The sequence below is a fragment of the Chanodichthys erythropterus genome, chromosome 22 (assembly GCF_024489055.1).
Source record: "Chanodichthys erythropterus isolate Z2021 chromosome 22, ASM2448905v1, whole genome shotgun sequence".
NCBI lineage: Eukaryota > Metazoa > Chordata > Actinopteri > Cypriniformes > Xenocyprididae > Chanodichthys > Chanodichthys erythropterus.
This window is the reverse complement of record NC_090242.1, coordinates 29835889-29848996: the sequence shown is the minus strand read 5'-3', so window position 1 is coordinate 29848996 and position 13108 is coordinate 29835889. Positions and strand designations below refer to the sequence as shown.

Below are 13108 nucleotides of genomic sequence, written 5' to 3'. Positions count from 1 at the left end.
CTGATCTCTGTATAGCTATTTATCCATTGTAATTCTATGCACCATCTTTCATAAACTATATAAAACAAATTTGGAAATGCCTACCTATCTGATGGTGAGTCACTGGACGAAGCTATGGTAGAGAGGGTTAGAAGGCATTCCAGGTCTCTTGCAAGGAGTTGAAGTGGATGGCCCTCCATTTTGGTAACTTAAAAAAATATATATATTTTGGCATTTGACACATTTGATGTAGTGACAAGTACTTCACTAAAGCTACAGTATAACTAAATTACAGCCAACAGTTCATAACATACCTTGAAGTATTCGCAGTCAACATCAGTAAATTACTAATAACATTAGTAAATTAATGACAAATGTTTGCTTGTTATTGCACGGTGGCACCTGAGGTCTGGGAGGGAGTGTTTTAATGCTTAAAACACTGCCATCATTTCTAAACAATTCATGCGAGATGATGGCCCCTCCACAGGCCTTGTGCTGAGCGTCCATCCAGGATTGCTCCCCAACCTATGAAGGAAGCATCTGTCATTAGCACTATGCGATGACAAGGAGCCCCCAACACTGGGCCTAGGGACAGGAATCAACGTTACTTCCACATGTCCAAGGCACGAAAGCATCGCTATGTGACCTTGATCGTGCAAAATGGGTTGCCCCTTGGGGTAAACCCTTTGGCCCTGAACCACCACTGAAACGTTCATTTGTGCTCCGAATCTTCCTGAAGCAATGTTTTGAAATTGGCCATTACTATATAAGTCGTTATTTTTTTTTTTTTTTTTTTTTGGCGCACCAAAAATATTCGCGTCACTTTATAATATTAATATTGAACCACTGTACTCACATGAACCGATTTAAATATGTTTTTAGTACCTTTATGGATCTTGAGAGAGGAAGTGTCATTGCTCTCTATGGAGGCCTCACGGAGCCATCGGATTTAAACTAAAATATCTTAATTTGTGTTCCGAAGATTAACGAAGGTTTTACGGGTGTGGAACGGCATGTGGGTAAGTAATAAATGACAGAATTTTCATTTTTGGGTGAACTAACCCTTTAAGCCAAATCGTGGCCCCATTGGAAGTTCATAGGTTTATTTTGCCATTTTTTGCATACTTAAGTAGATTCAATATTACAAAATCTGGTTGAAGATCACCAAGATGATTTAAAAAGGCTCATGTCATCATAGTACAGTACATATTTTCAAAATTAATAATTTTAAAATATTATAGCAAGAATCAATTTAGTAATGTTTAAAGTTTCTAGTATTTTTAGTCAAATCACTCTTTTGAGTTAGTTTAGGATAAGATATCCATGTAGAGGTTTTGGTGACGCTGCTGGTGGGGATAGCAGTGCACCAATCACAGCAAAAAGAGCTAAAATGTACTTTCTCATTTGGGATATGATGACAAGACTCAAGTTGTAGTTACACTAATAAAAAGGACAAACCGACTAAATTCTACTCGGAGACACACAGGTTGTGCTCTTAAACCTCATGATAACAAAGTAACATTGAGTTAAGAGTGGGTGCAGTAGTTACATGCCTCTATATATAAAGTGACATAACAACACCGTTTCTATCAGTCGGTCATCTACCTTAGTAAGTAAAGAATATTTCATTAGTAGTCATATCATCAATATGATATATTATAATAATGTATATCATATTGATAATAGTATCAATATTAGCAACTTTCTCAATATCAAACTCATATTACACAATTGTATGGTCGTCTTGAAAATACTAAGTAGTAATATTTCCATAGGAAGAAATGGAATAAGAATGAAATAACTAAGAAAACTCTACTATCTGTAGTATCTTTTGAACATCAGTACATAATATGGTGACTCGCAGGAAGCTTAAATGATCTACTTCTAAAGCAATACTTTGAGATAATATGCTGTTAATACAAGTGTTTGTCACTTAATCTGTTTGCTTTAGGTCACAAATGGACAACCTGACATTCAGATATAGTGTACTCTTAGTGGAAGGACTGCAAATTACACCTCAGTCAAGCCAGCTCACATTCATTTTTCTGTTGATGGCTTATGTCTTTGCAATGGTATCTAACATTGGGATTTTGATTCAGATCTCAGCAGAAAAAAGTTTACACCAGCCTATGTACATTCTTTTCTGTCACTTGCCAGTCAGTGATATTATGGGTGCAACTGTTCTCATACCTCGTTTACTGAAGGACTTAATAACAGACCCCTCTGAGCGCAACATCACATATGTGGAGTGTGTTTTCCAAGCTTTTTTTGCACATTTGTATGGAACAACATCCCATACTATTCTAATGATAATGGCCTTTGACAGATATGTGGCCATATGCAATCCACTGCGATACCCAACAATAATGAGTATTAAAACAATGGTTAAACTGTCAGCAGGAGCCTGGGGTGCTGCAGTAGTTCCAGTGTCAATTCTGATCTGCCTCAGTGTGCGTCTCTCTCACTGCAGATCATTCATTGCAAACCACTTTTGTGACAATGCTTCACTATTTAAACTGTCCTGTGAAAATACAATGATTAATAATGTATATGGATTAACTTTTACTGTGGTTTTACTCACCTCCTCATTGGGGTGGGTGTTACTGACATATCTCAGAATATTGATGGTATGTATAAAAAGCAAAAACAAAGCAACCAACAGCAAAGCAATCAAAACCTGCAGCTCTCATTTGGCTGTTTATGTAATCTTGATAATATTTGGTTTTGTCCCAATTATTCTGCATCGTTTTTCTGAGTATGCTGAGACTAGGAAGTTCGGGGGTGTAATGTTTCATGTTATACCACCAGGATTGAATCCCATAATATATGGTTTACAAATCAAGGAAATAAGACAACGAATGTTAAAACTTTGCATAAAAAAGTTTAATTCTAGCTGATTTTCACTTGTTTACAGATTTATTTATACAATACAGCTGCCACTGTAATGATGCAAACATTGTGAGTGCAAATTTTAATTTTAAAATACAATATGTATTTTAATTTCTTTCTAAGAATGTCCTGTGTTTATAGGCATAGCAGATAGAGCAGGCAATGTGCATAGATGTATAACATAAATGTGATAACAGACAGCATAATTAATGAAGGCATATTTTTCAGCTGATGTACACTAAATAAATACTAATAATGACTGTTCATTTGCTCTTTTCATCATGTCAAGTGTATGATATGATAAGGATGTATTAAACAATATGTGGTCAAATAAAAAATAGAAGAATAAAGAAAATTAAACAAAGCAGGCAACATTTGCGCATCAGCATTTGCACATGCACAGAAAGCAAGAATATTTGAAGCTTCTTTGAGTTTAATTTTAACCAACCCTAGATTGTTAGTATCACAAAATTATCAACTCCCCAACTTTTTCTGCAATTGTAAGAAGGGTACTTCACAATTCACCCTTTCTGTTGTGATTATAAAATATCAGTACAGAGTATTGCTATCTTATATTGCTCAAATACATATCCTCATTCTTTCAATGGTTTGTACTACCCCGATAGCATGTAATCATTTAAACAATGTTGAGTCAGTGTTGATTCATCAACACTATTTGCATTGAATTAATGTTACAAAGTGATGTTCCTTCAGTATCTATCTCACACCCAACCTACTGTTGAAACAATGTTGAGATTTCATTAAAAAAAAATCAATGATAATGAATGGAAGTAAATTAATGACAAATGTTTGTTTGTTTTTTTTTTTTTTTTTTTAAATAAAACACTTTTTGTTATTGCATGGTGGCCCCTGAGGTCCGGGAGTAAGTGTTTTAATGCTAAAAACACTGCCATCATTTATTTTATTTATTTATTTATTTTTAATGGTATTTTTATTTGAATTTTAAATTTTACAAAAAGCAAAAGCAAACAAAAAATACATTTAGAAAATATATACAAATGAATATAATGAAAATAAAAAGAATAAAAAATAAATAAAATAAAAAATAAAGAAAGAACCAGGGCGTATATGCAGTTCCAGTGGTAGAGCACAAACAATCAAGCATTCAGTAGAAGGCAGAGAAGACAGCATGTTATGCACTAGATTACTGATCAGAGCTTGCATTTAACTGGTTAAGATGATCCAGAAATGGTTGCCATATACTGTAGAATTTATCAAGGTTACCCATAATTCCATACCGGACTCTCTCCATATGCAATATTCCAGTAAGATAAGTCAACCATGTCTTGAATTGAGAAACAGTATCCGATTTCCAAAGACTTAAAATGATGCTCTTAGCAATAATCATTCCATAAATAATGGTGCTTTGTACAGAGACATTATGTTCTGACAAAGAAACAGAATATCCAAATAATGCAATCTCTGGATCAGGCTTAAACACAAAACTATACATATCAGAAAACCACTTAATTATGTCACACCAAAAATTATAAAGTTTAGGACATGTCGGGGAAAATCCTGTGCAATTTAGATTTTGAATAGTGCACTGCCATCATTTCTAAACAATCCTTTGGTAAGCATGAATATTCCCTTAGTAAATGCATTTTGTATTATTAGACATCATAATTTCACAGTGATCATCAATATATCTTGGGATCAGAGTCGTACGGATGAGAAAACATTATCAGATGGCTTGGGAAAAGTATTAACATTTACAAAGAAGTGATGAAGAAAGGATTCTTTCCGAAAAACACTCTGAGGAAATGTTTACAGTACACACAGTATGTAGCAATATTTTGAGATAATATTCCTGTCATCACTCTACGTGTATCTCTACCTTTTGTTTAGGTCACAGATGGACAACCTGACATTTAAATACAGCGTACTCTTAGTGGAAGGAATGAATGTTACACATCAGTACAGCTATCTTGCATTTTTCATCATTTTGATGGCTTACGTATTTATGATCATATAACCTTTGGATTTTGATACAGATCTCAGCGAAAAAAGGTTTACACCAGCCCATGTACATGGTTTACTGCAACTTGCCACTAAAAGATGTTATAGGAACAACTGTTATTGTGCCACGTTTGCTGAGGGATTTTTTAGCAGACCCCTCTGAGCGCTACATCACATATGCGGAGTGTGTTATACAAGCTTTTTTTGTACATGTGAATGGAACAAAATCTCATACTATTCTAATGATCATGGCCTTTGACAGATATATTGCATATAATCCATTGCGATACTCAAATATAATGAGCAATAATATGGTGGTAAAACTTTCGGCAGGAGCCTGGGGTGCTGCAGTAGTGCTGGTGGGAATTCTGATCCGCCAAAGTGTGCGTCTCTCACTGTAGATCTGTGATTCAAAACCACAGTCTACTTCAGGAGGTCTATTGACCATGACAGAAATTGAGCGTGCAACCCTAAACAGTCATCTAAGGAACATTAATTACTCCTATGATTAGAGATAGAAGTGATCATTCACTTAACCCAGAGTTCTTCAGTGTGCCAGAGAGAGTGGTCCAAAAGGGTCACTTCACTATAATTCTTGGTAACACTTTAGAATAACTCACGCTATGAAGCATTAGTTAAGCATTAGTAAATAGTTAATTTATCATTTATAAAACATTAATAGACATTAGTAAGCCATTTATAAATACAGCTATAAATGCTTTGTTCTTGATTTATAAGCATATCTATAATGAGTTTAATAATTGTATTTTCATACTTTATTAATGATCAATTTATCATTTCTAAATTATGTATTACATTATTCACAAAGCAGTAATTTAGGAGTTGTCAGTGGTTCATAAGATCATTTAGGAAGTGTAAGTAAATGATTAATAAAATATTTAAATGTACATTTATGCATCTTATTATTTAGACATATAGTATTAGTTACTCAGTGTGTTAATAAATGCTTTATTAACATATTCCTAGTGTCAAAACTACCTCAATACTAACTTTAAAACATTAGAGAACAGCAGTGCAGAAGATCACTGAACCTTTAAATCTCATTTATAAAAGCTTTACAAAGCATAAATAGTCCTCACTTTAGATGAGCTCACAAAAATAGTTAACTGACCACTTCTAAATGTTTTATAATTACCTGAATTAATCATGAATTTCAGTAGGAATATGTGTTAATAAAACATTTATTAGCACACTAAGTAACTATTACTATGTGTCTAAATAATAAGATGTATAAATGAATGTTTAGATAGTTTATTAATCATTTACTTACACTTCCTAAATGAACTATTGACAACTCCTAAATAACTGGTTTGTAAATAATGTAATACTTAATTTAGAAATGATAAATTGATTATTAATAAAGTATGAAAATACAATTATTAAACACATTATATATATGCTTATAAATCAAGAATAAAGCAATTATAGCTGTATTTATAAACTACTTACTAATGTCTATTAATGCTTTATAAGTGATGAAATAACTATTAACTAATGCTTAACTAATGCTTCATAGTGTGCAGTTATTATAAAGTGTTACCTAATTCTTTACACACAAACATACACTAATGTACTCACATATTTGAGAGACTTGGGTCACTCTGTTTTCATGAATACATAATCTGGGTTTTGAGCAACCTCAAACAAAAAACACCTTCATTTTTGGGTGAAATAACCCAAATCAGGTAAAATCACTTAATTTACATCCCTGGACGGTAAGTTCGCCTTGCTTTCTGGGATACCTCCCAGAAAATAACCTGCAGACACACTATTAGAATAAGTTAAATAAGACAAAATCATTAGATAATTGTGCCACAAATTTTGAAAGCAAAAATATTTATTTGGTCTGAGCATTTAATTAACAAACCTTTTTTCACATTTGGTTTGTCAAGCTAATCAAGCCTAATCAGCAGTCGACCAATCACAGCAAAAAGTGCTATACATTTATTTCTCTTGGGGTATGACGACAGATCTGAAGTTGTCAAAACATATAAACTCAGAGACAAGCTTGTTGTACTTCTGAATGCCATGATAACCAAGTAACACAGAGTAGGAGAGGGTACAACTGTTGAGAGTGCATCTATGAATTGACGCGCCAGCTTATATACCAGAATATACCAGTCATCAACTTTGGTAAGCAAGAATATTCCCTTAGTAAATGCAGTTTGTATTATTTGACATCATAATTTCACAGTGATCATCAATATTTCTTGGGATCAGAGTAGTACGGATGAGAAAACATTATCAGATGGCTTGGGAAAAGTATTAACATTTCCAAAGAAGTGATGAAGAAAGGATTCTTTTTGAAAAACACTCTGAGGAAATGTTTACAGTACACACAGTATGTAGCAATATTTTAAGATAATATTCCTGTCATCACTCTATGTGTATCTCTACCTTTTGTTTAGGTCACAGATGGACAACCTGACATTTAGATACAGCGTACTCTTAGTGGAAGGACTGAATGTTACACATCAGTACAGCTATCTTGCATTTTTCATCATTTTGATGGCTTACATATTTATAATCATATCTAACCTTTGGATTTTGATACAGATCTCAGCAGAAAAAGGTTTACACCAGCCCATGTACATGGTTTACTCCAACTTGCCACTAAAAGATGTTATAGGAACAACTGTTATTGTGCCACGTTTGCTGAGGGATTTTTTAGCAGACCCCTCTGAGCGCTACATCACATATGCGGAGTGTGTTATACAAGCTTTTTTTGTACATGTGAATGGAACAACATCTCATACTATTCTAATGATCATGGCCTTTGACAGATATGTTGCCATATGCAATCCACTGCGATACTCAAATATAATGAGCAATAATATGGTGGTAAAACTGTCGACAGGAGCCTGGGGTGCTGCAGTAGTGCTGGTGGGAATTCTGATCGGCCTCAGTGTGCGTCTCTCTCACTGTAGATCTGTGATTCAAAACCACATTTGTGACAATGCTTCGCTATTTAAACTGTCCTGTGAAAACACAGTGATTAATAATGTATATGGATTAACTTTTACTGTGGTTTTACTTGTCTCTTCAATGGGAAGTGTTGTATTAACTTATCTCAAAATTGCAATTGTATGCTTAACCGGCAAGAACAAAGCAACAAACAAAAAAGCCATAAAAACCTGCTGTACTCACTTGACACTTTACTCAATCATGCTGGTCTCTGGAATTGTTTCAATTTTTCTCCATCGTATTTCTGAATACTCTGACAATAGAAGAATAGCAAGTATAGTTTTCAATGTTGTACCACCAGGATTGAATCCTATAATATATGGCTTACAAATCAAGGAAATAAGACAAAAGTTTTTTAAGTTTTTAAAAAATAAAGTTAATATTATGTGATTTTTTTATGAACAAAGTTACTGCAAATGACATGTAGAGATTTTTGCTGCAACTGATGACTTTTAAAAGGAAAATATAATTGGCAACTTTACTGCTTACTTTTAAGCATTTCTTATGTGTATCAGCATTGAAATTAAAAAGCCCTTAAGGATGTACTAATTGAATATAAATGATATAAAGCAAATGACTTAGAAGGAAATAGAAACTTTCTTAAACTGTATACATTTTTATAATTTTTTATAATTCATATTCATAGGTATTCCCTTGCACCACTGTTTACAGTGTCTTAATGGAAAGATTGTGAGGGAAATTACAAAAGAAAGCACATGTAAAGCAGATAAAAAAAAAAAAAAAAAAAAGCAGTAACAAAAAGCAAAACACAAATGCAGATTAAGCCTTTCTGTCTCTACTGTGCACAAGCATAGGGATCCAGCTTGATTTACTAGAAACGGAAGAGTAGGGAAATGTAACATGATAATTTATTTATTTTTTTTTTCCCTTACTGGTGAGAGAAATCCTGCAACAAACAATAATGGAGTTCAGCTTCTACTCCACATTGCCCACTACTAATGAATGCATTCATTTAAAGAATGACTTTAACTTCAGGATTGGGAGGGAAGATAACTTATGAACAATACTGTTTTCAAATGTTATTATAAATGATATCAGCAATTTTACTGCAATCTTTACTGCAGTTACATACAAATATAAAGACAGTTAAGCTACCACACACACAGAGCAAGCAAGCTGTGTCCGAAACCGTTCACTCGTTCACTGATTCACTAATCCTTTTTGCTCCTGGTCGATTGCTCCTGTCTGCCTTGCTGCTCAGAGTGGTTTGTGTCTGTATAGCTCTGTTTTTAAACTCTTAGACTCATTCATTGTTGCTTATATTATCATTAGTGATGGGAAACTGAGGCTTTCTGAAGCATCTGAGGCCTTCGGAAGTCCTTGACATATGGAATCACTCTTGTATAAATTCTTCTACAGTGTCTGTGGTCAATTAAATGATTATAAAGTTTAAAGTCTTCAGAGTCATCATTTCAGGTTAACACATTTTCTTTATTTCATTGCTTATACAAGGTCAGTAAATAGTCTCATTAATTCATATAAAGCTCATACTTATATAATATATGCTGAGAAAGTCACATGTTTCTGTGTGGTTGATAGCCTATAAAAACAATTACACTTAAAATTAAAGTTAATTATAAATCACCAAATGCACTGTGTAGCCTCTGTATTTGTCTCTCTCTGCTTGTTTGTTGATATAGTACAGTAATGTCAATTTAATAGCTTTTATGAGATTTATACTATGCATGTGAAATTCGGCATGCGAGTGATTTAAATAAAATAGGCTGCTGATCGCGTGACATTGGTTGTGTTCTTCTGCGTTATTCATATCAATCCAGCCAGCACAGATATGTTGGGCCCAGATGGGTGTCACCTGGGCTGTCTAACTGGGGCTCAGCCGATTTTGTCCACAGTTTCCATGGAAGCCCCACATGGGTTAGCCCAGATTAAATGAACACTGCTGAGTATGCACACTACAGGTTGTTAAATGTAACACAGAAACATGCTGGAGTTAATGAGATAATTAGGTGATAACAAGCAGAATCACTGAAGGACAGAGGAACAACAAGAACTATGACTTCAGCCACAGCCTGAGATGAAATCAACTGAAGATAAAAGACATTAAACCTCTCAATATCTGATTAAACAACTCCACAAACAGCATTAACTGCTTCACTTATCACTAACCAGACTGACTTTATTTCTGACATACATCTACAAAAGTTGTTATTGAAAATTACCAAAGGTTTAGATGTTGATGATTTGTTGAAAATTGATGTCACCATGATCAAGGTCAGTGCTTACTTCAGTTAAGCAGTTTGACTTGACTTTTTTAGTGTTGTTTTTTTCTTTGGCTGCTATAGCTATTTGTTATGGCAAGAAAGGCAAGAAAAAATGTATTTAGCTGCTGTCAGCTGTTTGATGATAAGAATAAAACTAAAATAATAATTTGATGCTCTTCCCCGGCCCCACATATCTGTGCTGGCTGGGGAAGAGCATCAATTATTATACAAGACTTGTAGCACAAGAAAGCGAAATATCTAGCCTTAAGAAACTATTTGACTGATCTTTTAGCCCTCAAGGTGAAAAAATACTGTAGTAATTTATAGTAAATACTATTGTGTTTTTGAGAAAGCACTTTGGGAAAACGCATGTTTCCCTGTTACGGAAGTCAAGCATGCAGCAATATTTTATTTATTTATTTCTTATTATCTTGACATAAGTTGTTTCTCATTATCTAAAATTAAAAAAGTAGTTGTGATCATGAGAAAACAAGATAAAAATATAGCTGCAAGCAGCGATGACAGGCCAAAGCCCGGAGGCACCGCTACCCCGGTGGCATCAGAGCAACTGTGCGCGGCGGGCAATGGGCATTTAGAACAGTTAAACATAAAAGGACTATGTCAAATTCACACCACATTTACTGCAGCAGCTGATGCTCATATGATCACAAACCACAACAGCCACATCCATGAGATGTTTAAATTGAGATGACTTTCATGTCATAGAATGTCATAAGCCAGTTTCAAATGAGTGCAGAATATCATCCTAATCTGCCATATCTGTGTTTTTTCTCAGACCTCTATAAAAATTCTAGAGCAAATTAGATACTGTTGTTTGTGCAAACTCCACAGTGCTCTGAGAAACCTATTCTAGCCTTAATGCGAATGTCTGTGATTGTTGATGTTGTATAATCCTCACACTTCTCTTCATATGTTTTTTGACCTCCCTGAGCTGTCGTTTGTGCACCAATCTTATGCACCAAAAGCATGCTTTCATTTAATTTCAATATGTGTGGTATAAGATGAAGAAATAAAATACAATAAAAATAAATAAATAAATACAGCCAAATCACAGAACATGCAGAGACAATTTTAATGTCAGTATCAAGTAATATTAAGGTACATGTCTAGATTTTTCTGCTCACTTATGCAAGTTTATTTTAAACAGCCACTTTTATAATCATGTGAAATTTACTCAAACTGTTTTTTTTTTTTTTAATAAATTTGAATTATATCAATAAATAACTAATTTCAAAATTCTAGCTGTAATTGTAAAAAATAATAATTGTAAATTGTAAAACTAGTCCTCTCCGAATAGTGATATAGTGTCATGGTGTGTGTGTGAGAGAGAGAGAGAGAGAGAGAGAGAGATACACAGACAGAGACCCACACACAGACATCCCCACCCCCACACCACACACACACAGAGAGACAGACTGAAGGAGCAGGAGGGAGGGTGTGGAGGGTTTGCACAGAGAGAGTCTATGTCTGTGTGTAGGTGTGTGTGTGTAGGTGTGTGTGTGTGTGTGTGTGTGTGTGTGTGTGTGTGTGTGTGTGTGTGTGTGTGTGTGTGTGTGTGTGTGTGTGTGTGTGTGTGTGTGTGTGTGAGAAAAATCCACATTCAACACATCCAAAATATCTGACATCCTGTTGGTCAGAGCTAATGACTGTAAATTAGAAAGTTGTCTGGCTTAATGAGAACAATAAGTGTACCGAGTTTGGTGACTGTAGATTAAACTAACCCCCCCCCACTTCTGTCAAAAGGTGGCGCTGTAGAGGCCCTGCTCCCCACTCGTTTCTAAGGCTTTGTTTCATCTGACCATAGAAGCTGTAAGAATTGAAAATATCTAAAGATATTTTAAAATGAACAAAGACATTTGCTTTACTGTTTCAACTCTCTCTTGCTAAAAGGGCCATTTGGAAGGTACAAAGGTGCTGATAGTGATCAAGCCCTGTAGGCCAAGATGTGTGTAAATTGGGGGTCAACAAATGGTCACATCTTTAGTAAAGTGGGGGGAAGTTTTAATCTTCTGATTGGTCAGTTTGAATGTCTCACATTTGGGTTTAAGTCACATGGTCAAGGAAGGGATAAAAGAAGATTGTAACTGTTTCTCTGGTCTCTTTTTTATGCTCTTCTTTTCTTGGGCCCTCTCTGGTCCTCTCTCTCTCTCTCTCTCTCTCTCTCTCTCTCTCTTCCTCTTTCACTCTCTCTTTAACTATCTCAGGTACGTTTTTCATACGTGCTGTGTACAATTAATGGTATATGATTTTATCATCTCATACATCTATTTTGTAATTATTTTAAGTGTAACCATAATCAGATATTGTCATTAAACCCTTTCAATTACAAATGATGTGCTAACTAGTTTTGATTTAGTATTAACATTAATGTGCTCCCTATTGCAATACAATATTGTCACACTATAGCAACGCTCTCCCACATATTTTGCTATTATAACTGCACTTATTTCCGTCATTGGTATAAGTCGCAGTGGGTGGTAATAGACAAGAAATGTACAGTTTTCTACCATCTTGCTGATAAAGTTTCTTTAGTCGCTCGGCAAACCTTACAGCCTGAACCCCTGTAGGAGTTCCACCCTTACACTCTGCTAGGAGAAGGAATCTGTTCTTTTTGCAAGAGAGTCTTTACTTCCTGTTCCATAACCAGAGCCTGCTTGGCGCTCACCTAGGTGAACGAAACCCTGTTGAGACATTGTTCGCTGAGGACCGCTGCGCCCTGAAGCACACAAGGTGGCAGGGTTGGCAGAACGGCCCCCTGAGGGCATGGAGAGGAGACGGGCACCGTATAATGAGGTGTAACCCGACTCAACCCAGAGGGGACTGCCCTCAGAAGCCCAACACATCTGGCGTCAGGCCTTCTTAGCGATAAGGATGGTCCTCAGATCCAGCCTATCAAGAAAAGACTTTGGCTGTGAACGCCAACTCGATCCCCAGTATCTCTGCGGGGGAGCTGAGGTGGCAACTTTCACTTTTATCTTTTCTCTTTTTAGGAACTTAATGTGGCCAGATAT

General features: G+C 35.2%; 2 protein-coding genes and 1 pseudogene across 2 annotated transcripts; all 3 read left to right on the top strand.

The window, feature by feature from the left end:
• The first annotated feature begins 1937 nt into the window (after window positions 1-1937).
• Window positions 1938-2876, top strand: LOC137012985 (olfactory receptor 2D2-like). The gene has a single exon (XM_067376530.1). It carries the CDS (start codon window positions 1938-1940, stop codon window positions 2874-2876), a length of 939 nt encoding a protein of 312 aa, XP_067232631.1.
• A 1868-nt stretch (window positions 2877-4744) lies between these two features.
• On the top strand, window positions 4745-5249 carry LOC137012291 (olfactory receptor 4D1-like; annotated as a pseudogene).
• Window positions 5250-7278: 2029 nt separating this feature from the next.
• LOC137012758 (olfactory receptor 8G17-like) lies at window positions 7279-8223 on the top strand. Its single transcript, XM_067376186.1, has one exon. The coding sequence runs from the start codon at window positions 7285-7287 to the stop codon at window positions 8221-8223; it is 939 nt and encodes a 312-aa protein (XP_067232287.1). The 5' UTR covers window positions 7279-7284.
• Window positions 8224-13108: the final 4885 nt, after the last annotated feature.

Coding starts and splice junctions, on each gene's coding strand:
- LOC137012985 (XM_067376530.1), top strand. CDS start 1,938: ATGGACAACCTGACATTCAGATATAGTGTACTCTTAGTGGAAGGACTG.
- LOC137012758 (XM_067376186.1), top strand. CDS start 7,285: ATGGACAACCTGACATTTAGATACAGCGTACTCTTAGTGGAAGGACTG.